The sequence below is a fragment of the Fringilla coelebs genome (genome assembly GCF_963513975.1).
Source record: "Fringilla coelebs genome assembly, chromosome: 22".
Lineage (NCBI taxonomy): Eukaryota > Metazoa > Chordata > Aves > Passeriformes > Fringillidae > Fringilla > Fringilla coelebs.
Genome location: NC_140048.1, coordinates 6,456,950 through 6,482,565, shown reverse-complemented (window position 1 = coordinate 6,482,565; position 25,616 = coordinate 6,456,950). Strand labels below are relative to the sequence as shown.

The 25,616-nt window shown below is 46.8% G+C and overlaps 1 protein-coding gene across 1 annotated transcript in view; it reads left to right on the top strand.

Annotated features, from left to right (window-relative positions):
• The window catches only part of CAMTA1 (calmodulin binding transcription activator 1), a 225,276-nt gene that overhangs the window by 31,799 nt on the left and 167,861 nt on the right, over positions 1–25,616 (top strand). The window contains exon 3 of the mRNA XM_084220356.1: positions 17,211–17,278. Coding sequence (XP_084076482.1) covers positions 17,211–17,278 — 68 coding nt within the window. The remainder of the gene's footprint in view (positions 1–17,210; positions 17,279–25,616) is intronic.

Here is a 25,616-nt window from a genome sequence, read left to right as displayed (position 1 = left end):
GAGACAGTGGCCAATGAGGAGAGGTGGTCAAAGGAATTGGCCAAAAAGGAACAGAAAAATCTGATTTTTTGCAAATCTTATAAGAGGAAAAGGGAAGAATTTTGATCTTGCCTAAATACTTTTGACATTGGAGGTTTCCTTGTTTTTAGTAATGATTTAAAAAGCCCACTTAGTTGAAAGCAAAAAATAAGCCATCTGGAAGTGAGGGGTTTTCCTCAGTGCCCTGTCACAGAGTGTCCTCACTGCTGTGTGTAGAACAGGGAGATGTTTGCTTTTGGGGGACACTTCTGGCACGAGTATCTTGCACACCAAAACTCTCATGGTTTTGGTGGATGTGGCATTTCCCCTGGGGGTTTTGGCCAGAGCAGCTGGGCAGGCACATAAAGCTGTGCTTGTGGGTGCTGCTCTCTCTTAACCACACCAAACCCCACGTTCAGAAGTGGAGCAATCAGCTGGGGATATTTCAGAGCGGGTGGTGAAACGAGGTAGTTTTTAGTATTCATGAAAAATGCTTGTGACAGCCTTACCCCAAGTAATGAGCAGCCACCTGCAGTTCAGAGCAGTGCTTGATAATGCTGTAATTAGATTGGAGATGCAAAAAAGCTCATTAAAATTAAATAACATATTTGTCACTGTTTTAAGAGGTGCAGATTGCCTCGAACCATGCTGGTCTCTTGACCTTGAGTATTTTGGCATAGTCCTCGCTGTTGAGCACATGAAAATAACATTGGAGCATCCCACAGGCAGGTTCATGGTGGGGGTTTCAGCACAGGGTTGCAGGTGCTCACCTGCCCTGGTCAGATTGTTTGGCACCTCACCATACAGGGCCATGCTGCCAGCACTGGGATGGCACAGAGGAACATGGGCTTCCAAAGGCAGGGGTATCTACCTCTTCAGTTTTTGAAATACAGTAAAATGTGTTTTGAGTCCCCTTCCTCCCTCCTGCCTGAAAAAGAGCATGCAAAGTCACGACAGTGTCTATTAACAAGACTGTAATTTTCCAAAATTAATTTTTAATGACTAATCTGTCTTGTTTTCAGATGTTTTATACAACACTTATTGTTTAAACTCCTTTTGTTTCTCCACATGTCACCACAGTGAAGGTGGGTGTTCGGTCAAGATCTCCAGTTGGGGCATCCACTGCTGGCTTGGCTCTGCCCTTGGGAGAGCCAAGGAAAGGCAGCTCTGGGGAAAGGCAGAGATCATCCTTTTTAGAAAGGATTTCCCTTTCTACTGCCCCAAAATGGCACTGCTGTCCAAACCCTTGTCCTCACTCCAGCTGTTGTGGCCACACGCTGCTCTTCCCCTCCAGAGATGCTGGCTGGCCATGGCTTCTCTTGCAGTAGCTTCTATGCACAAAGAAGAGAATTAAAAACAAAAAGTGGGTTTTTCTTCCTCCTCCTCACTCATAGTGAGTAATTACACGTAGGTGTCTCGGAACAGGAGTGTTTACAGACACTCCGTATTTTCGGCATGTGGGATTTTCCCACTGTAGCACTTGGGTTGTGAGCAGCAGCAAAAGCAGAGCTCAGCCTGGTGCCTGGATCACCACTGGTTTGTTGAGAACTGGGGAAGAGGATGGAATGCTCTTGAGCATGGAGTATCCTTGTGGGATCATGGCCCTTTGGTGTCCACAGGAGGAAGGGAGTTTGTAGCACAAATTCTGGCACCTTAAAAATAAACTTTTTTTTGTTCTACTTTTTTCCCCTTCCCCTTCTTAGGAGTGATCTTGGAAGGGCTCAGTTTGGGTTATGGCAGCTTGTGTTGCCTTGCAGCTGGGCACACTGCTTGGCTTTGCTTGCTGCCATTCATGTCAATGTTTTCTGTTATGTTCCTGGCACCAAATGGGAATTTTCTCAGAGCTTGTTCTGACTAATGTTGATGAAAGGGCAGAAATTCATTATTAGAGTGAAATAGCTGGTGATAGACTGGGGTTCCCAGGTGTATGAATGAATATCAGCAAATATCTGTAATGAAATTTTTTCTTCAAATCCTTGCCTGTGACCACCCCTGCTCTGCCTGTGTAGGCTGAGCTGTGAATGCCACACAGCCCCAGGGGTTTAGAACAGCACCTGTAGGGCTGCCCAGGTCTGTCCCCACAGCTTGGGCACCTACAGCTTCTCTGTGGCTGCACTGGTCCCCAAAACCAGTGTGAGAGCCTGTGATGGGCAGGCAGAGCCTAACTGTAAAAAAATAAAATCAAGTAAAGTGTTCTCAAGGCCCAGATTGAGACAGGACCCATCCACCTCTTCCTCTCATCTGGGTACCTGATTATTGGCAGAGTAATCTTAGTTCTTTGTCTAGGGTGAGATGGTTGGGAGGGAGCTGTGAGTGAAGAGTTTCATCCCCAGTAAATATTTCCAGATAAAACAGAATGTGTGATTCCCATCATGCTTGGAGCAGAGTGAAGGGCTGTGGCTCAGGCTTCTGGTCAGATCCAGGTGGGTCCTTTAGGCTGGTCTTAGGCAACTTCAGAGGAAAAGAACCCCCCAAACACATTAAGCCTTTGTGGTTATGCTGAGGAATCTGGCAGAGTAAACCCTGAGTAAACATCCTCTATTTGCTGCCTCCTGAAATGGAGCAGCTTTTGGAGTTTGGAGCCACAATTTGTATTCAAATGAAGGTCATTTGAAAGGTGTAACACAGTAAACAGCCATTATTTCATTTTGATAGTGGTACTAAAATTATAGTGTTGGTTGAATTATTTTAGTATAGGACCATTACCATCTCCCTAAAACACTTAGAGGGGTTTTATATCAGTGCTGCAGTCCTGAAATTAGAGGAAAATTAAAAATCACACGACTGTGGTAGAAAAGTAATTTATTTGTGAGGATGCCTTCATTTTATCATGGTGTCTCTTTCCCTTCTGCTATTCCAGGAGAGAGATATGCTCCCGACACCCAGATAGGCTCCCAGGGTTTGCCTTGCTGAACCCTGGGCATCAGCTTCCCACGAGCCAGGGCTGCCATAAGCCACCCCCAAAACTTAATTTTTAATTTTTTTTTCTTTTTTTCAGTAAAAGTGGCTGATGTGGTATTGCCTGACTCAGTGCTCTCAGCATGTTGTATTTCAAACATACTCGTGTAGGGGGGTAGGCACGCACTCTCTCTGAATTGGTTTTCTTCTAGGAATACATGCAGTAGAAGTTGGAGTTAATAGAGTGGCAGTGATTTCCCTCATCAGGGTGGGTGGGTGAGAGTGCCTGGATGGAGCCTGGCAATTAGGGCTGCTGTTGGGTGGAAGGGGGGATGCTCCAAGGCTGCGTTGGAGTGGGAGCTGGCGGACGTGAACAAAATCTTAATTGGGAAATTCCCGTAGATTATTACTGCTGCCTTCATTAACATTTTCACACTTGGCTGGTAACAAATGAGGAGAAGGGCTGTGTGTGCCCCTGGATTTATAGTGTTCCAAATCTGCTTCCATACCTGGAGTGTGCCTTTGAGCAGAAAGGATCGTAGCTTTTTGTGGAGGGGTGTTCTGTGAGGATTTCTAGGAAGATCTTTAGTGGCAAGGACCTGGTTTTCAATTGCAGGAAGGAATACCCTGCAAATAAAATTCCTAGCTTCATCTCTGGCAAAGTTCAGTTTGGGTTTGGATCTGTTTTTTATGGGCTTTTTGATCTGTTTGTGTTTAAACTCCAGGGTTTTTTAATTGCACAAGGAGGATATCAAGTGCATATCCCCTGGAAAAGAGCATAAAGTCCTAAACACTGTAAGTTGAGCTGCTTTAACGGTAACAAGGCTGACATAAATGAAGCACCAGCCATAAAGATATTGGCCATGAAAGGCCACCACATCATGTTGCAGGAAAAGGATCATGCCTTGTGTCCCCTGCCTGGCCTCACAGGCCCTGGCTTGCTCCTGCTCACACTTTACTGCTGGAGCACTCGATGCTGGCAGGGCCAAAATACATTTTCATTATGAAATCACAGGGTGCTCGTGTGCTGGCCGACACTGGGGTGGATGGTCCCATCCTTGGGTGAAAGCTGCTCTCACAGAGGAGATCCTCAGGAGCTCCTTCAAATTGAGGGGAAAACCTGCAGCTGGATTAGGATGCCCTCAGAGATGAGCGTAGCAACCTGTTCCATATTTATTACGGGCAACAATTTGACTAAGGGAGAATTTAGATTAATAACATTCAGCCCAGAGAAGTAATTTCCTTTGAGAAAGCGATTTACATGCACTCTGCCAAAAAGAGCCGTCACCGCGTGCTCTCCCTGTGTCAGCTCCAATAATGAAGTTGGAAATAACATGGGAGGTTAATAGGTCCTACTTATCTCCTTAGTGCTGCAAAGGAAGATTTACAGTGCGGAGCCTGGTTTGCATATTCCCGTTGGAAATGGAAAGGTTTTTCCCAGCCGAGATTGATGAGAGCTTGCAGGGTGTCTGCTGGGGCTGTAAACCTCCATCCCAGGGACACGCTCCTGCCAGAGGGAGCCGCCTTCCCTGGGTCACTGGCCAGGGACTGACTTAGATGCCAGAGCCACCATTCCAGTGATAATTATTTTTATCCATCTGTCTCCTCTAAGCCTGGAAGTTCATAGAGACGTGGCTGCCACACCGTGTTAGGAGCTGGGTTGAAGCCCTGTGGGTTTTCCCTGGGAGCTGCCCATGGCGTGCGAAAGGGAAAGTCATCTGGAGGCGCTGGTGGAGCTGCCTCTGTTACCCCTTGGGCCTCTGCCTGTGTGATGCCAGTCTTCTGGGTGTATGTTGGGGTATGTTGTGTCCTTCCCTTCCCCTGAGGAGGGGGCATCTGTGGGTTAATTGGGACCTGCTCCTCTAGTTGGAGCTGGTAATGACCCTGCCTCCATGGGGGAGCATGCTGCTGCCTGGGCTGTTGGTGAGGCTGGAAGCAGCTGGAGTTGCCTGTAGTGACCCCTTCCCCCTTGTCTGGCTGGCCCGGGGATGGCAGGGACAGGGGATGGCGGGAGCCAGAGCCCTGTCACTTCACATTACTCCTGTGAAATCCCGGAGGACCCGTGGCACGTTATGGGCTGTTGCAGGAGCTCTTTCCCTGTAAGCAGTGGAATTGTCTGGGCTTAGAGTAAGGAAAATCCCCAAATTTTGTGGCTGCTTTCCTCTCCCCTGGCTCTCCCCACCGGCTTTTGGGAAAGAGCTCTGTGTCTGTTCTTTCCCAGCAGGGTTGTGTTTGGATCCTTCCAGGCTGTTGGGCTCTTCCAAACTGGGAATAAACCAAACTTTTAAAAATAAACCAAAATTCATTCCCTCTGGATAATTTAAGTCACATGGTGTCTGAAACCTGCTTAGGAGAGGGACACTGAGAGGGAAAGAATTGTTAATAAATGTTCTGTCTGCACAAACTGTAAAATATTCATTTCAGTCAGTTATTTCACGTTACTGAGCAAGTGCAAGAAGAATGAACTTTCCGAACAGCTTAAGGTACAATTCTGTAATAACCTGAGCCATTTAATGAATGAAATATTTAACATAATTTGCATATATTAAGTGATGGGATGACGTTTTTCTACTTCTGTGTACTCTTTGTGTATCTGGAACAGCACAGCCTTTCTTCTTCACCACTCCTCACAGTGCTCTGGGGTAGGCACTGAGGAAATGGCATTTTTCCTCCCCATTTGGAGTCAAGCAAATGGGAGCCACACCAGCTGAAGGCAGGGCACACACAGGCACAGCTGAAGTGTTTTCAGCTTGGCAGCGTGGCTTGAGTAAGCATTGCTTCTGCTGCCATGTCTGCTCTTGATGCTCCCAGTCCCACAAAACACGATTTGTTTCCTTTTTTTTCCCCTTTTTTTTTAATCAAGTAGTATTTTAAGTGCAGACAAGAAGCTGTCTGTGCGTGCCAGAGACTCCTCTTGGCAGCACGATGCACAGGGCCTGGGAGCTGCCCTGTTCTGAAGTACTCCTGGAGCAGAGCTGGGCCTGGCACAAAGCCCATCCCTGGCATGGGCCTGCCAGGCTGTCCCTTGTGGCATGCTGGTCCCTGTGCAGCACTGCTGGCCCCTCCAGAGCTGTGACTGGGCTGCCCTTGTGGATGCTGAACCTGCCTGTTGTGTCCTTGAGAGTGGCATCCCTGAGCTGGCACTGCTATCGGATGGTTGCTGTAAATCAGGGCAAAGTAAGGCAGTGAAAACCTCAGGATTGGGAAATAAGGGGGGAACCTTGGTGCTTTCCCCCACAGAAACAGAGAGAGCTGTAACAGGTGTTGAGTGACCAGCACTTCATTCTCAGCAGGTTGGTCCTGCTAATTTCCACGTGACCAGAAATTGCTGGTCATAATCCAAACAGCAGCAGGGCTGGGCTCTCAATTATACCCAATTAAGGTGTGACTTCATTAGTGTTCCCCAACTTAACTGCACTTTCATTCTGCTCTGTAAGTGGTTTCAGGAAACTCTAGAGGGTAGTGAAGTATCCCAAGGAGTGTGTGATTCCAGTATCTGTATATAGATTTATAGAGTTATAGATACATGAGTATCTCTGTATCCTGTGGGTGGGGTTTGGGTGGTTGCACAGAGTGGATCTGGGGTGACCAGTGTGGCTCACAGTGATGCAGGTACATCCATGCTGTGCCCTGATGCCACTAAGGCCGACCCTCACAGGCTGGATGAATAATGAATGCATCTTGCTCTTCCAATCCCCATTACTTTGTGGTTTTCACATCCCACCCACTCTGTGTCGTGTCACTCATTTGCCCACTTTGTAGTTTGTTCAGGGCTCTGGGCTGGTTTTCCAGCCTGTCTGAGCCTCACTCAGAAATGCCTTCTGTCATGTTCGAGTGGCACCTTCACGCTGCTCATTTCCAGGTTGTTGGTAAATATGAAGCAATAAAGGAAATATAAAAGGAGTTCAACCAGGAATCCCCATCTGTCTGGGCCTGCAGAGCTCCTGGATGTCAAAATTGCCTTTCCAGAACTTTAAAGGCTTAAAACCAGAGAAGAGCAGAGTAATTCTAAAACACATCCCTTTCTTTTATCAGCAAGATTTTAATTTTTTTTAAGGTATATAAACTAATAGGAAATGAGCCCACTCCTGGGGATGTAAAGCACAGCCTGGCACGAGTGTTCAGGGTCCCCTCTCAGCAGCTGGATTTGAGCTGGGTGAGCAGAGGGAGGGCTGTTTTCATCCTGCTGTCAATGTGCCTTGACAGAGCGTTAAAGTCAATATTACCCTAAAAACGTTCTGCTTTTCATAACCGGCAATTTTGTTGGTGTTGAAAATGCTTTGTTTGATTTTGGGAGCCATTCATTACAGGATCAGGGCTTCAAAGTGAAGCCAATTAGTTATAAGAGCTACTTTTAAAAAGCTTTTTTTCCAAACACCAGCTTGAAGGTTAGCTGGAATGTGGTGAATGGGGAGCCTGTGCTGGGGTGGCCCCACTGCAGGGTCGGGTACCACTGGGGCTGCATCCCCCTCTCTGAGGCCACATCCTGGCAGGAGCAGGAACCTGCAGCCACTCTGCCCTTTTCTATATTTAGTAAGAAATGCATCATCATCCCTTTTACTCCCTGAATTCCCTCTGGGAGTGGAGCTGGTAAATAGCTGTCGCACTAAAAATAACACCTGCAGCAGCCGCTGGCAGCCACGTTCCCTTCCCTGGCTGAGCACAGAGCCAAAGGGCTCCCACCCTGGGAGCAGATGTTGGGATTTATGATTATTTAAAAAAAAAAAAAAAAACAACTAAAAATCAACACTTAGAAATATAAAGAGCATGAAATCGCCTGTGATGTTTAACCTTTGGGAAGCAGCATCCGTGCTCTGCGCTGGCTGCTGTCTGTGAGAAAGGACACAGCAGCCCCAGCACAGCCTGCAGCAGTGTTCTGTGGGCTGGCAGTCCAGAGGTCACTGGCATGACATGGCACCAGGCCTGCCTTTCACCAGCCTTCTGGTCAACCCCTTTCCAAGGATAAATACAGGGAATCCTGGGCAGTTTGCTGTCCTGGCACTGCTCAGAATGGGAAATGGCTCTTTCACACAAACATCCTTTTTTCTGGTCATTTTTTTCCCTTGTCATTTTTTTTTCTTATATGTTCTCTTAAAGGCAAGGCTTAACTAAACTTTTGGAAGTCTGGAAATAACTCACAAGGAATTTATAGTTCCCTGATGGTGCTCTGGTTTAATGGTTGTTTCCTTGCAGTGCCAGCACACACAATAATTCCAGGTCAGAGGGGCAGTTTCCACAGATGGGAGCCAGCTGGCAACTGCCAGCCACTCTGGGAGCAGACCTGCTGTGCCCCCCAGGCCACAGACCCTGGTTAATCATCATGGCTGGATCCTGACATGGGCCAGAAATGTTTCCCTTTCATGCCCCCACAGAAGGGAGGATGGTTTGATGACAGCTCTGAGTGTTGTGAGTTTACTGGAGCTGATGGACACTTGGGAGCTGCCTCCAGAAAATGGATTTGTTGTTCCTGATTTTGTGAAGAATCCATCAAAGTGACCCTGAGATCATCTGGTTAAAGCATGGTGTGAGTAATGCCAGTGTCACAGGCTCAATCCCCATATGGGTCACTCAGTTATGAGTTTGACTTCTAACTCAGAATAGTCTGTGATTCCGAATTTACTAGGGAAGATCTGGGAAGAAAAACCCCAAACCAAAAAACCTTGCCAAAACCAACCAACCCAGCAGCACCAGCCAGGAGCTGGGGACATCAGCACAACTGGCTTGGGCCTGACTCAGAACCACTCTGAGGTGTCAGAGGCATCTCCTGCAGTGCAGCGCAGAGGGCCCTGGCTTTCTGCTAATGGCTCTGTGCCTTCTGAATAATGAACAATTCATTATATAAATGTCTTAATAATGCTTTTTCTGGTTGCTTCTACTTGTTTACTCTTGTATTTGATATTAGTCCTTCCATTTAGATTTTTTATTTGAGTGGAGCAGCATGAGATTAGGGGCTCCTGTACAGGTTGGGCAATGTGCCTCCAGGAAGGACAGCCAGAAACCATGACCCTCTCACAGACTGTGGTTCTTTAGGCATCTTCAATGCTTAAAACCTCTTTGTGAATTGTACTGGTCCTGCACAGGTTCATTCCAGACATTGTTCCTGAGTTTTTGTCAGCCTGGCCATGCTTGGGTACAGGGCTGTGATGTGCAACTCGAGGCTCTGTGGTGTTGTCTGTTCACAAATGCAAAACATGAACAATTCTTACAGGAATGATGATAATGAGTAGTGTGGGTAATTTTTTTTTTTAACACTAAATGTTGTTTGCACAATGATACAGGACACTTGTGTGGTATTGACAGAGCTGGGAAAGCCTTCAGTGTAAACAATGGAAAATGAATAAACCCATTCAGTAATGACTTTAGGTACAGCAACTTCTGTGTTCAACTGGATCTTCAGGAAAAGGGATCCATGTGCTTGGGCTGGAGTGGGATAGATGGAGCATGAAAGCACCAGCATCCAGGACTCCTATTTGCACTAATTAAGATGTGAGACTGAGGTGGTGGCATGACAGCAGAGCATTGGTCGAACCATTAATATGTCCCAGTCCCTGCTATTCCTGGATTCCCCTGCTATTCCCAGATTTCTGGGCTTTGTGGCTCTCAGTCTGACCAGCAGCATCATTTGAATGCAGCTTTTATCATGATTGAATATGTATATTTTAAGAAGGATTTTAATTCTGTTTGAAATAAGAAAATGCCATAAATCAGCGGCAGAATCTTTTAACATTTACAGTTTTAAATGAATTCCTGGTGAGAGTCTCTTAAGCCAGATTTATATCTGACCCTGCATTGAGCTGTCGTTACGTGGGACAGAATTAGGCATAATGCAAAAACATGCTGAAAAGACAGTTTTGCAGGACTGTGGCACATTATTATGTCAGAGCATATGGGAGTGAGCAGTCTGTAGAAAGGGGCAATTTCTGGGGATATTTCCCTTTTAATGAGGGACTTTGGAAGGGCTTCCTGCTGTCTCCATGCAAGAGCAGGCAAATGGAGCAGGCCCTGGTGTTGGTACCTTGTTGGGCACAGCTGTCCCACTGCCAAGAGTGGCACTGGGGTGTCCCCCCAGGTCAGGAGGGACCATCCAGGCTGGGGGGAGGCCATGGCATGGGCAGGTTTACAGGGACCTGCTCCATGCCCTGTGATGCAGTTAGACTTTGCCACTTGGTGCAGGAGAGCTGCAGAACATACCGTGTTCCTCCTGCTTTCTGTGGCAGGGGAATGCTCTTTGGCATCTTCAAGCCATGTGACTGTTCAAATTGTGTACAAAAATTGAGGTTTTTGCTATAATGCTGTAATTAATGCATCATAAACACAGGGATCTTAGTGATTTTTTTTTTTTAATCACATTGCATCTTTGACTTTTTCAGGCTTCAGAGGACAAGTGAACTGAACCAGCAGGATGCCAGTGTTTATGGTTCTTTAAATCACAGGGTTTAGTCCAAGGACATTTAAAAGAAAAAAAAAAATCACATAATGACCTGTGGGTGTTTTCCAGTAACTCAGGACTGGGCGTTATTGGTTACTGCTCTGTTTCACTAACTGTCCCTCAGTGTGGGGCCTAAATGGAAGATAAAATCCATCCTAATCCTATTAGGCATGGGCTGATGCAAGGGCTGACTTTGCTCTTACTTGTGACTAACAGCACTTCCAAGTGGTTCAGGGCAGCCATGGCTGGGCAGTTGTGGCCCATTATGCTTTTGCTTTTCTTAAGACCCAGTGTGTGTCTCAGTTTGCCCTTGTCCATGTGTTTGGCAGGTGAAGGAGCTGTGCAGATCTTGTTCAGCTCCAGTGCCTGTTAGTCACTGATTGTGCTCTTGATTGGGTTTTTTCCCTTCTCCTTTTCATGTGTTTTAGAGAAAATTATTTCTTGTCCAAATCTAATTTTCTCATATTAGGTTTAACCCTGAAAATAGTCTTTGAGTTGTCCATTTGCTACTATTTTTTTTTCACTTTGTGTACTTTTGTCCCTTTCTTCTGCCCCTTTCCCTAAGTTTTCTTTGGGACTGTGTCCACTCCAGTTTACAGCTGGTTTTTTTTGTTGTGCCAGGGCTGCCATGGGTTTCACTGTTGTGGTCCTTTAACCCCAGGAGTTTGTCAGAGCTGCTCCATCACTGGAGGGCAGACAGCCCTCCTGAGGGTGCTGGGTGCACGAGGCCCCAGCAATGCTGCAGAACACCGTCGCAGTCAGATGACTTGATCAGCCATCACAGCTCAGGATTCCTAAATGTCACCCTATAATATCTAATTAAGATTGCAGTTTGAAGACATCATGTACTTTAATTGAAAACTGTAGAGTAATCTATTCCATTTTTTCCTGTTAAATTAATAGTGTGGACCTTTAGCAGATGGTTGGTGAGACACCATTATTAATGAAAACATCCCCCCTCCTGCAATCCTGCTGCTCACTGCCATGCAGGGAACCGAGGCAAGCATCTCCCAAACCACAAGCATTTCCCACTTGGTGACTTTACTGTCCTGTGGCACCAGACAGTGCTGCCAGGGCTGCCCTCAGGCCTTTTCCTGCAGAGGTGAGCCCAGCCAGGCTGGCTGGGTACGGGGGACAGCAGCAGCCACCTCCTGCCCTCTGCAAACCAAGGGAAGGCAACACTTTGGGCCCCAAAATGGTGAGGGTTTCATCCATTAGGGCAACAGAGCAAGGGTCTGGCTTCAGCCAGTCTGTGATATTTCCACAGGTATGAATAAATGCCTCTGCACTTGGCAGGAAAATCATGGCATGAGTTAGAAAACCAAATCCATGCACGTCCAGCCTGACACGTGCTCTGGCTGGGCAGCCCTGGGCAACCTCTGATCTCTGGCCACAGCTTGTACTGCTGACACAGATTGTCAGCAAAACAGCAGCAATATTTGAGCTTTATCCCCTTCTCAGCCTCAGCATAGGCTGATCAATGTTTCTGCTCTGAGAAGTTGCAGACAGGTGATGCTTCAAGACCAAACCAAGCACTGCCTGAAATGGCAGTGAAACATTCTGGTGTAGGAGTGTTCTGTCACTGACAGATGTTGTCTGTCTGAAGTCACCTGACCCTCTCATGTCCCTCCTGTCCCTGCTGGACACTCGTGGGCTCGCTTTGCCTTTCTCCTGCTCCTTGTTTCACCCAGCTCATGAGCAATATCCCTTTGATAGTGTTGCTGATTTAGGCCAAACCACTGGGCAAATGCAGTGGGATTTTGATTTTTGTTCCCATGATGCTGAAGAAGGTGGTGTGAGCCCACTCTCTGTGGTGTTTGGAGCAGTTTGTAGTTGGGATATTCAGAATATTAATAGCTTTGAGAGTGGGTATGGGTAGAAAATGAAAACGGCTCAATCCCAGCTGAGAAGATGGTCCATAGTCAACATGAATTTTTATTTTAATTTTAGAGCAGAAGGACGATAAGGAAGTGATGGGCTGGAATTTGTCTTTATAGCAGAGAGGACGTGGTGAATTCCTAAGAGAATAAATGTGCTTGCTTAAGAGATTGCAGCTTTATTAACTCTGTGGTCTAAATCTAGGGATGAGTAGAAACTCTTCTGCTTTCTCCTAACACATGCATAGATTCAGGCTTATTAATTCGGGTGTGTATAATTCATACAAAGTAATAACTTGAAATTCAGACTGCTTTTTTTTTTAATGAATTACATGTTGCTTTGAGACCAGATGGTGACCAGAGCTGCCTGACCTAGGGAATCCTACAATCCTTCTCCCTTACAGTTTCTCTTTTTATTTTGAGAGGTGAGGTGGGAATTGCCGATACCTTGTGATGATGCAGGATGACCTGGAGGGAATTGAGCTGGGAGGAAGGAACCAACACTCAGTCCATGGCTTTAGGAAACCCATTAATTGTCCTTTTCAGAGTTTTTTTAACTTACTCTTTTTCTACCAAAAAATGTGTGTGTTCACTGGAAACCCTTCAGCTGAGGGCAGAGTTGGCACCTCTGACACCACCAGATCCCTGCCCGTCGGTGTCACTGTTACATTTTCTGGAAAAATCCCTTTGCCCAGCATTTCTCTCCGGGGAAGCTGAGAAGCCTCAGAGAAAAAGGAAAACATTATTATCTCATTTGCTTCTTCTGTGTTTTGCTGCTTTGGAATGTGGTTGGAGATTGTTTATCCAACATGTGAATTGTTTTTATTTAATGACCAATCTCCATCCAGCTGTGTCAAGGCTCTGGAGAGAGTCATCAGAGTTTTTCATTGTTATCTTTTAGCCTTCTGTCTGTATCCTTTCTGTATTCTTTAGTATAGTTTAGTATAGTATTCTTTAATATAATATAGGTCATAAAATAATAGATTAGCCTTCTAAGAACATGGACTCAGATTCATCATTTCCTCCCAATGACAGGGGACAGAAATACCACATGTCGGTCTGTCCCGTGCTTTGTGGCCATGTCCTCTCTAGTTCATGGAGACAAACAGCTTTGCAGCAGCTGCTGGGCAGCACTGAGTGCACTGAGGGAGCTTCTTCCTCCCTGCTGTCCCTGTCCCTGTGCCACTGGCTGCCTCTCGTCCTCCTCACCGTGATGGGTGAGATCAGGTCGCCCATGTGCCACAGCTCTGGGCTGTTACGTGCTGACATTAAATATTGAAGTGTCTGAGGAGCTGCAGTCACGTAGCATTGGCTGGGGAGTGTGTGGTGGCTCTGCCATCATTCCTGAGCCAGGAACGCCAGGCTGAGTGGTGCCACACTGGCACGGAGCTGAGGGAGCAGTGGGAACATCCTTGGTGGCAGTTGTCTGGAGGTGGTGGAGCTGCTTGTGTCCTGTCTCATGCTGCTCGCTGGACTTCCCAGCTGGTGGCTGCCTGGTGCATTTGCACTAATAATCTGAACAAACTGGCAAGTGCAAAATAAAAATAAATGGGCAGCTAGATAAAATGCTTTCAGCCCGAGCAACCAAGTCTAAACTAAACACAGAATTACCTGACCAAGTTTAGGATGAAACACAACTTGAGTGATTTGAATGTTAAATAATCTCATTGCTTTATGGTGTGATTCCCTGAGATGATCAGTCAAGGGATCAGTTAAGGGATCAGTCTCTTGTTCTCACCAGTGTGAGTGGTGGGCTCAGTCCTGCAGGCACTCAGAGAGGGAAAGCCACGTGCTGAGCATTGCCCTGACATTGGCCAACACATTTGGAAGAGGGGCTGGATCCACACAACTTTCAGTGATTCACCCTTCCCCAGCAAAGCTCACTCAGTTTATGCTGACAGCAATTTTAAAGCTGGGATAGAAGGGATGTGGGTCTGGGTGGGACATCCTGGCACAGGGGCTGCTGCCCATGGTGTGTGGTGCCCTTGCCCATGGAGATGAACCTGGGTGGCCTTGGGGTCCACCTAGTGCCACCTGGCCTGGCTGGTGCTGCAGGGGGACTCGCTGGTGACGAGGCCGAGCGTTTGTGTCACGTGCATGTGTCCCTTGGTTTCTGTCACTTGCTGTGCAATCCCAGAGGAGCCAGGACCAGCTGGGGTTTCAGAGCCAGCTCTGTCTTGTCTGACCTTGCTGGTGCCATGCTGTCTTTTGCTTGTAGTCTCGGGCAAGAAGCAATGGGAAAAGGGTTTGATAGTTGATAGGAGACAAAAGCAAACAATAGCCTTGCTCCAAAGATACGATGAATGGGATATAATTGGATTTTTTTGTGAGGACATTGATTTGACCCTGTGAGACACAGAAAGAATCATTAGGGGAATTAACACGCATTAAAATGCAGGGTTTTATCAGAGGGCTTTTATTGTGCCCATAGTTTTGTTTTTAATTATTTAATGACTTTGTGTCTTCTGGTGATAAATCTATTTCTTCCCTCTTTTTTCAAAGGGAAAAAGGGTGTTGGTGTGGCAGCAGGGTACTCAGACCAGCTGCTGAACCCCAGCCCTGCCTGTGCCCTGCCTGTCCTGTGTAGACAGGGAGCCACTGGACAGAGGCATCTCATGCAAACCTCTGATCAACCACTTGTGCTGGGCTGAGCACTTTCTTCTGCAGAGCTGACACGAAGTTGTAGTTACAGAAAGCAGAACATATAAGGAATAGGTTTAAAGGGGTTTTGCAGCAGAGAAGCACATCCTCCTTCCCCAGTGTATATCTGTGGCACTGACTGGCAGCTTTGCCTTTCCTCTGCCCAAACATGAGTGTGACAGGCCAGCAGAATTCCTGGAAACCCATGTTCTGCCTCTCATGAGAGCCTCTTGTTGCTGTAGCTCCTCTAGCTGGTGATGATTTGGGATTAGGTTTTCACATGTGCCTGACATGGCTGGAAGGAGCAGAGTGCATGAGCCATGGGCAAGGCTGAATTCCTTCACCTGAAATACTTTGGGCTTCTATGCCATAACAATGTGTTTGTTCAGCCACAAAAATTAAAAATGGCTTAATTCTCCTTACAGCAGTTGAATTTTAGTAGGAATAGGCAAAATCACAGACTAACCTGAACCCCCTATACCATCTAGGCATTGAAGGGGCTTGTTTCTGTAAATGCTTGCTTGCCTGGTGCTGAAGAGAATGTGCAGGGAACTCCCAAGTGTTCCTCAGTCTCTCCAGAGCTCATCTCACTGTACAGCAAGAGGTGACACTGGTTTGTGGCATAGTGAGCTGAGGATACATAACGTGGGATGGGTTGGGAATAGAGCTCTGCTGATTGCTGCACTTCTGGTGGAATTACTGCACTGGCTTTAAAAAACCCCAGAGATCTTTTTCCATATTTTCTGAAGAATTTTAGTTATGTAGTTCTTTGGTGGTTTTAGTCTGTTGGAAATCTGGGGTCAGACTTTTTGACCATGTACTGTCCAGATTTCAGCACTTGCATCTGATTCAGGTGCAGCTGCTATGAAACTGTGAGGATTGAGAAAGTCATCAGTGGCGGTGCTGGAGGTCTGCACAGGCTTTCTTTGATGCTGAGTTTTATTCAGCCATTAGCCACTAGCCAGAAATTAAAAAGAGAAGTTTTTGGAGCTTTGTGTCACTGCTCTGTCATCTGTGTGTATGGGGATCCCTTAAACCTGCAGAGACTGCCTTGGGAAACAAGGGGTGCATTGGTGTATTCCAGGAGAATTTATTTGCAGTGTAAACATGTTGGTCAGGAGTCATTAATATGACATTCACACAGCTCTAATAAAGTACATAACACGGAGATCTGGCACCGCCGCAATGCCCAGAGGACATTAAGTATGAGTCTTAAAACCTAGAGTATTGGAAACAAGATATTTTTACGTCTCGTTTGGGAGTAATATAATTGCATTTTGTGGCTCTAGCAGATGCTTGGGCCAGCTGGTTGGAGAGCATTGTGGGGGTTTTTAGCTTTGGTACTGTAAGCGACAGCCCTTATATAGAGCTAGCTAAAAAAAAAATAATAAAAACACTTCTCCTGGTGGAAAGCCCTGGCACTGGTGTGTGTTGTGCTGTTGGGAATTACAGCCTGGGGACACTTCTGCTGCAGTGGCTCTGGAGATGATACTGCATGTGGTTTGGGAGTCTGATTTGAGGCATTTCTACGTTGAAGGCAGTTTCACTGACCTCACTTGTTCATCTTTTGCTGTGCAGGCCCCTCTGAGAGGCCTGGGTGATAATTTTTGGAAGATAACCATCAAAACCCTACATTTTTCTGAGTATATCGTAGGGGGCTTATTTTCAGCACAGTCTCAGGAGTCTGTGGCCATCTCTAGATATCGCGGCACTGCTGGTGTGGTGGCAGTTGTCACCTTGTGACCACCATGGATTTGTACCCAGGAAATGGATGAATGTCTGTCCCGTTCTCAGGCCTGTTTACAGGCACTGTCCTGTCGTGAATTATGTCGCTGGCGCCGATAATTTCCTGCAAACAAATCGGTTCTGATCTGGAAGTAATCGCCCGTATCATTCCTGCAAGTGGGAGCAATGACTTATGTTGATGTCACCCGCTGGCTTTTTATGGCAACGATTAATAATTCAGTAATTCTCTCTGCAGTGATGCTGTTCTATTTATAAATATTTTATTTAGCTCCCTGTGTCCGTATTGTCGCTCCCCTCCCCTTTGCTTCCTGACGTCATACCGGGCTCTCGGCGATGCCGTGGTCACCACAGTTACCAGCAAATTCTCTGTGCTGGAAAAATGTTAATGCCTTTCCTCATTTGCATCTCTTCATTGTCCTGTTTAAGCCTGGCCTTGGTGGCGTGGATGTGAACATTTACTGAGTGCGCTCTGTCAGTCAAAACCCGATTTCAGCTGCAGCCTGGCCCTGGGGTAGGCGGCTCCATGTCTCTGTTATAAAACTTTCCAGTTCCCAGCACAGCCATGCAAGTAACTCTGTTTTCTTTCTGCATTTCTCTTTCAGGAAATTGCAGCTTATTTAATAACGTTTGAAAAGCATGAGGAGTGGCTAACAACCTCCCCCAAAACCAGGTAATGTTCTCCTGCTCAGCACATTGACTCTCTCGCGCTGATGACTTGACTCACTGATCAATGCCTTGACCACCAAGTGGAAACTCCCAGTCACGCCTGATGGCTTGTGACACCAAACTCTCATTAATTGCCTTAATGAGCATTTTATTGAATGAAATCAGATTGATTAAAAATGGAACAGCTACAGTCTTGGCAGGTTAAAGTTTTAACCCGATTGCTCAGGATTTAATTGTATCCCTTCAGATGAGCAGATCTGAAGTCTCTGAGCAAGGTCACGGGCTGTTTATCTTGACAGAGCTCCCTTGCCTCTAACTTTAAATAAATCAAAAGGCACCAGCCCCACCATGTGCTGCCTGTTCACAGGCAGGCACGGGGATTGTTTGCATTCTGGTGTTTCCCTTGCTGGGGTTAAGTGTTTGATGGTGAGGAGGTCCCAAAAAGCTGCATTAACAGACATGTTTGCAGTTTATTATTCAGTAAATGTCATGTCTTCTTCGTGCTGCCATAAATGTTTAACTTCTCGCTCCCCTGGGAACCCAGACATGGAGTTTTGGCTGTGGATGTTTTCCTGCTGTTTCAGCTATGTTCTGGCTCCATACGTCTCACTAACGCAGAGAACGACTCTTGCTTTCTGGTCTTGCTGGGCTTTTGCTGTTTTTCTTTTTCCCAATCACCCCTTTCCTATTGCAGAGGGCTGGGCCATTGGAAGGAGCCTGCTGGGACCCAGGTGAGAGAAAAGCCTATTCTAGCATCCTGCATCCCAGCATCATCCGTTGCAGGGGCCGGTGCCGCAGGCGCCCGGAGCAGCGTGCTCCAGGTTTGGCATCACCTCCTGCTGCCATGAGCAGGGACAGAGGTCACAGTGGGACACGGGGAGCAGTGCCACCCTAACAAATAGCACAGATTGATTCCAGGTGTTCCCAGCACCCAGCTGAAGAGAGGATGGACGTGGAGGCCTTCTCTGCACCTCTGCAGTGCAGCTGCAGTTGGGGCACACAGAGGACCTGCTTTCCATGAAATATGGGAACAAAAGAGCTGTGTTGTTTTACTTTTGTGGGCTTCCTCCCCCCAAGACTGTGTATTTTTGTGACATTGGTAAGTAATGCATTTGCTTGTTGTATTAAAATGTGTAGCACCTAGGAAGGAGGTGTGGGAAACCCAATTGTTTTTTCAGTGGTTCTCCAAGACCTGGAGCTGCCATGGTGGTGGAAGGGCCCTGAATGGATCATTCCTGCTGGTAGCAGCTGTGAGGCTCTCCTTGGCTGCAGAACAGCAGGTAATTCAGTTAATATTAGCAATAGTTTTTTCTGGGTTGGTAATCCCAGTTTCAGAATTAATTTAAAACAATTTCTGGCTGAGCCTTTGCCAGAGAAGCCTTTTAAGGGGTCAGAAAACACATTAACTAGTCTGGCTCTACATGGTATCATTAATGATAAGAAATTATAAATGTTTTTGTGGCAGCATCTTCTGATTTTAAGAGCTTGGTTTGCTAAAGGCAATGCATGAAAATAATTTTCTGATGAGCATTTCCTTGTGGCCGCAGCTCTCTCCAAAGAGAGCAGCAGACACATTTCCTTGCCTTCCTCTTGTGTGTTTACACTTGGAAGAAAGAATGTCCCAGGAGAAGGAAAGTTGTGACAGGAGTTCAAGGTCCTTCTGAAATTGTTCAGTTCGTTTTCTGTGGCTTTTTTTTTTAATATAAAAATTAATTGGAAGAGTTAAATGCTGAGTTGCTACAATCAGGGCTCCTGGTGTTACAGAATTAATGACATCGATTTGGCACTGAACTGGAACACTCCCCGTTCTTTGTTTGCTGCTGTGGGTGCTACTAATTTCATCTCACAAAATTAATAAAAATTAATTGCACCACTGACACACAGAGAGTTTCCTAATACAATGATGTATAGTGTGCTGTGAGGAGTCACTGTTGGATGGGTGCCATGGGGCTCTGGGCACGGCTGGATGCTGCCTGTGGGAGCTGGTGCTGCTGCAGCTGTGGGCAGAGGGTTGATCTTGGTGATGGGGTTTTGGTGCTGTCCAGCTCAGTGAAGGAACTGCTGCAGAGGGTCAGGCCAGGCTGGGCTGTGGTGCCTCACAGGTCTCTGAGCTAAGGCAGAGCTTGGCAATGAGGGACCAGCTGGTTTGGAGCCAGGCTTACCATTCTGAATGTTTTCAACTCTTTCCCAAACAAAGTTTCAGCAAGGATGGATATTGTTTTAGTCATGGGCATGGAGGGGAGGCCCTCTTGCCATCGAAGGAGCTATGACAGACCTTCACAAAAGGTCCCTAATCTGAAACTTCTTGTTGAGCGACTCCAATGGACTGAAAACACTGATATAAAGATACTGGAGCATTATTACAACAGTCCTTTGAGCGCTCCAGTTGATCAACATAAATTAGCGAGTACACCTCGCGAGCAGCGACCTTGAGGCTGCCTTGGGATGGTGTTTGGTTCCTTGATGATGTGCCGGGTAATCCGCAGCGGGTGTTCCGGCAGCGGGGCGGGGGAAGCGTTCTGCTAATGCAGCAGGGCCAAGTGGCTGACATTTCCAAGTTTAAATGCAAATCACGATGACAAAAACAAAATTACTTGACATTTATATATCAAGTAGAACTTAATTGTTATTTACTTTGTAATTTCAATGACAAAGTCAATTTTCTGAGTCCAGGAGCATTCTGCCAGAGGAAGATACTTTGCTTCTCTGTTTCCAGGTGCCTTTTGTCATTAGCATTTGTACAGTATTTAAAAAATATTCTTGAGCGATCCGAGGTGACGTCACTATTTCACAAGTGGGCCCCAGGCAATGGAAAAGCCTTGGCTGTGCTCAGAAGCTGCAAGGTCAGTTTTCCATCTGGGAATGCAGTTCAGATGTGTTTCTACGCCTTCCTGCTTCATGTCTTGGAAAGGACACAGGGGGATTGCTGGGGGTACCAGCCCTACTCCACGGTGAGAGCAGGATGGGTGCAGTCCCTGGAGTCTCCCCACCTCCTGTCCAGGTGCCCATTGCCCAGGAAGCACACCCTGTGCCTTACCTGTCCATCAGTCCAGCATAAGGAACATCCCCTATCTGGGATATCAGCGGCATTGTAAAGAAAAGTTAGGATCTTGCAGTATATTAATTCTGTATTAAATAATTAATAGTAAAATTAATTGAATTACCCCATTTTCAGGTAAAAAATAGGGTAATAAATATTCATAACTTACATTATTAAGGGAATTTCCATTTCCTATGTCGTTAAAGTGAGATTAGGTAAGGTTGGGTTTAAATGAAAATTGAAAACAATTGTGCTTTGGAATTAATTCACTGTGCTAGGCCATTACCTTGTGAGCCTTCTTTCCAGTGTGCTCTGTGTGAGAGCTGTCCCACTGCATGGGTGGATGCTGCTGCCAGGATGTCCTGGCTGCTGGGAAATGAGACTGAGGCTCCCCATGGAAGAGAAGCTCATGGGAGCTGGAGGTTGTGGAAAAGCAACTGCCCAGAGCTGTGATTGGTGGCAAAAGTTCTGTCCTCTCCCCTTGTGCTTGTTGCAAATAAAAGTCCTCTCAAGACCTTGTTTAGACTTTCAAGGCACGTTTTAAAGGTCCTGCTCTCTCATATGGCTCATACTCTCCATAGGATCCAGGACCATTAACCTTGCCTGTGGGCAGTGCTGAAATTTGGGTTTTCTGCTTGTGCTGCTGGGAGCTCTGCTGGCATGTTTGGGGTCACATATGACCTATTTTCCTCTGTCGAAGGCAGCGCGTGTGTGCTGTCAGCACTCCTGGCTCAGGATGCTGCTTGACATAATCCCTGCTAAATGTGGCACATCTCTCTTTACACTTTATAGATTTCATGACTCTCAACACTTTTTTCTCACTGCTTTCAGTATTTCCTTTTCTTTATTGTCCCTGCAGAGAATAAACAGTGTGCAGATGGTTTTAAGAGCCTTTCGTTCATATAGATTTTTAGCTGCTCTGGTCCAGGGGTGTTGAGACACCAATAATGAATTCTTTTAACAGCTCACCATGTTGATTGTAAAGTGACCTAAGGGCAGAGTTGTTGGGAGCCATCCAGATGCCTGGCCTGACTCAGGCAATGGTCTTCAAGTATTTCTTCCAAATTCTTCCCATGGCAAATCCAGCCTGGTGTGTGCTGGTCCTCTGGGAGAACTGGTTTCCCTCTGTATTCAGCTGGCAGCTCAGAAGAACTGTCACAGCATATGTCACTGGCCAACTTGGACAATCAAGGCTAGAAGTCTTTGTTTCTGTTGTGGATTCCTCTGGCACAGAGGCTGAAAGTTGGCTCTTCCAGCCCACCAAATGGCTCTGCAGCCCCTGTGCATGGTCACCAGCCTTGGCCTTTCCCACATCTCAGAGGGATACCTACCTGTCAGAGATGGTGGCTCCAAAGCTGGTCCACACACACAAACACCTGCCCCCACTGCCTGGCTTTGCAGGCACACAGGGCTGGGGTGTAAAGACTCCTTCTCCTCTTCATGTGGACTCATAGGAGTCCTGCAGCATTGCTCCTTGGAGGAGAACTCTGGAAAACATGGAATAGTCATAAAAAGCAATTATCTGATAACAAAGCAGTGAAATCATTCAGCAAACCCACCTGCCTGCAGCAAGGCTTGGTAGGTTTTTCTGTCAGTGGGTATGGCCAAGGAAGACAATGGCTTTGGACAACACTGACATGGAGTATTTGGCAGGCTCTGACTGTTCTTGATCCCATGTGGGAGGATCTTAGAGTTGAGGAGGCTGCTTGGTGTATGTGAGCCCCCTGTACTGGGCCTGCAATAGGGGTTCCCAGGTGAGAGGCAGATCAGTGAGGAGCTGCCCTTGCCCTGGGTAGAACAGAGGACAGAGTGTGCTGGAAGAGCTGTTGGGCTGAGCTTCTGATGGTCACACCCAGACCTGGCAGACAATTCCATATTGTCCAGCATTCTGTGCTTCCTGTTGAAAGGGGCTGTGGAGGACAGGGCTTGATGGCTGTTGTGGCACCACCTTGCACCTGCCCTTTCCTGCATATGTCATATGTGCAGGCTGCAGAGTGGAAGAAGACCTACTGTTTGTTCTTTAGGCTGTTCTAAATGGCAACAAAATGAGGCTTTGTCGCATTGTAAAGATTTTTGCAACTTAATTTATATTCTCATATGGCACTGAAGAACCTTCTTTTGTCCAGGAGGTGAGATATGCAAAAATAACCTTTAAGTAGCTCCTAATTGACCCTTAATGATATTCTCTTGTTTCTTCCAATACATTCCCTACGTCAAAAACACCATCCAGCAACTGCTTGTTGCATCTTAATGGCTGCAAATAGCAACTGATGAAAAATAAACTATTTATTTGGGATCTTTATTTGTGGACAAAGATTTTTCCATCCAGGCCCTGAGGTTGGAGTGCAGGGCTGAAGCAAGGCACCGTGACCATCTTGGGCTGGCAGGGATTGGACCCCCTGAGCCCAGGGCAGAGGGTGCCCTGTGCCAGGGGGCTGATGCTTTGATTTTCTGATGGGGACAGTGTCTTATATGACAAGCACAGTGTTATTTAAGCTGCCTATTGGAATGTTAGCTGGTAACATGGAACTGGGGGGAGGATGTTTGTGCCTGTGTGTGCAGAGCAGCTGGAAGCATCCCAGAGGATCTGCTTCTCAGCCTAGAGAGGACAGATTGGTTTGTGTTGTGGTTGTTGGAAGATGAGGAGGTGCCTGCAGACGTTGAGGTTTTCCTTTTGGTGCTGAATAAGTGCGTGTAGGCAGTGAGCAGGCTGTGGTGTGAGGAGTAATTGCTTGGCAGGCACAGGTGCTGTAGGTGTGCATTGACATTGTAGTGAAACACTGGACAAGTATGTGATTCTGCTCAGCCCAAATGTGGAGCAGTTGGTGGGTAAGCAATAATGAAGCTGAGAGCACTGATACAGGTGTTCAGGTTTGAGTTTTTCTTCTTTTCCTTCCTAGTCCTGAAAACACAGGTTCACAACAATCTGGCAAAGATTCTCCTCAAGTTACACTTGGTTGGCGTTCTTGCTATGCGCACTGTAACAATACTTTAATATAATTAAATTTTAAATTCCGTGTAGAATCTGGTGGGTAGGCAGATGTACCGGTATGTTAAACTTTATGTCACTTAAAAATGGTTCTCAAGTACATCAGAGGGAGCCCAGCCAGCTGTAAAATGATCTGCTTTATGGCACTGCTTCGCAGCTTTGGTGTCTGTGTTTTAATTACAGATGTACCTAAAGTCTCACACCCTTGGATAACTCTGATGGGCCGTTTTGTTTCCTGTAAGTTACTGACAGGATGTAAAGTGACATGAGGGAAGGTGCTGCTGGGGTTTTCCAGAGCTGCTTTTTGTGAGAACGTTTCATTTCTGACTCGTGCTGCAGCAGCTTTGTTTGCTGTAAACAGACAGTGCAGTCTGCTGCCCGGGGCTGCTGCACCTGAAGTGGCATCGCCAGGATGACAAGTGGTAAAAGGGGTTTTAGGAGCCTCTTTGCAGCCCTGGGCAGCTGGGTGTGTGTTGGGACTGGTGTGAAGAGTTGATTTGTGGCCCCAGGCAGGTGGGCACATGTCAGGTCTGGTGGGCATCTGCCCTTCTGCAGCCCCTGTGCTTCCCTGGCTTGTCCCCAGCGCCAGCACCCACCAGCTACCCACCGGCTGAGATGAGCTCTGCCCACATTTGTTCCACAGTGAGTGGAGGCAGTGGCTGGGCTCAGTGCAGGATGAAGATTTCCAGTGCTGTGAAGTGGGAATCTTGTTGCTTGGCAGGCAGAAACCATTAATGCTGCTGTTTCTGGAAGTAAAGAAGTGGCCTCATCCGGAGGCATCCCACGTGATGATTTGCTGAGTTGTGCAGTATGATTTATGCCTAGCCGTGGGATTATTGTTTGCTATTGATTCTGAGGGAGACGAAGCATCAGTAAAAACCCATCAGAAGCCTCCCAGTGGAATGTGAGAGCTGGAAGCTTTCCTGACAGAAATCCTGTTGCCTCTTTGGTGGTGGCTCGAAAACCTCTGCCCAGCCAATCTCCAAGCATCTTCTTGCAGTCCTTCCTCCTTTCAGCATTGCCTGTCTCTGTCCAGTGAGGATGTACTTGCTGCTGCAGGGAGGTGTTGAGCTGAGAGGTACTGGTGAATTCCTTAGGTATCCTCTGGCACCTTCTGCTCTGCTTCCAGCAGACAGTAGCCATGTCACTCCCTGTCTTTTGTCAGAGCACGTGGGATTCCTGCTGCCATCAGTGAGAGTGAATTGTGCCCATAGTATTATTCCTGTATTTATTTTGTAAATGTCAAGGATAAACTAAATTAAGATAAATAAGGCTGTTCCATTTCACTGTTCAATTTACAAAATTTTGATGAGACCAATAACATCTGTCCTGGTTCCATCTTTTGGCCAACTGAAGGTGGCTGTGGGTCTGACAGTTCTGCTCCCCCTGTTCCCCAGCAATGTTTACAGACAGGGGATGTAGAAGTGAGGCATGAAGCCATTTGGTTCTGCCTCTGCTCTGTCTGACTCGCGTAGCAAAGCTGAGAGGGTGATGTGGCTGACAAAGAGCTCCACCCTCACAACTGGAATTGTTGTGTTCCTTAAGTGCTGTTGTAAAAGGTGAGTGGTGGGTGAGCACATTGCTGTGGGTTGCAGTGATGCAGCTGGGTGGAAGTAAAGCCTTAGTGGGATGTGCCTTATCTGCAGCCTTCCCTTCTCCTGCTTGTCCTGGAAAGGAGAACTGAGGTCTCCTGGTTTCCTCAGGAGAACCTGGACACCAGCTTGTGAAGTGTCAGGTTATGGGTGCATTCCTCTCCTTGGATGTGGGTCTGAGGACCAGAGCAGCATATGGAGCATCCCTGCTGTCACTCTGTGGCCCTCTGGAAGGTGACCATTTGTTTCTCATCAGTCGAGCCTCTTGCACAGTAAATGGGTCATGCAGGGGAGATCTTCTTGCTGGATAAGCAATTAGGTAAAATAAACTACTCAGAGGACAAATTATGCAGGACTCTTGCCCCGTAACAAATGAATTAATTGACTTTGGTATTTGTGGGATGTTCCCACTATTTTATTTAATTCTCTCTAGCTAAAGGGCTCCTGTGTTTCCCCCTGCTCTTATGCTGCTGCAGTGAGTAAACAGGGTGTTAGGGGTTGATTTACACTGTTACAAGCAAAGGAAGCAAAGTGATAATTGTGGGAACCTTTCCACATTTCCTTAAGAGAGACAAAACCTCTTTTAGCAGCCTGTCCAAGAGTCATTTAATCCAAGTTTCTTGCCGATATTAAAAATTTGGTGAAGTGTTGAGTTTGTGAGGGTCCCCAGGATGAGATGAGAGATGAGAATCTGACTTCATGTTCTCAGAAGGCTGATCTA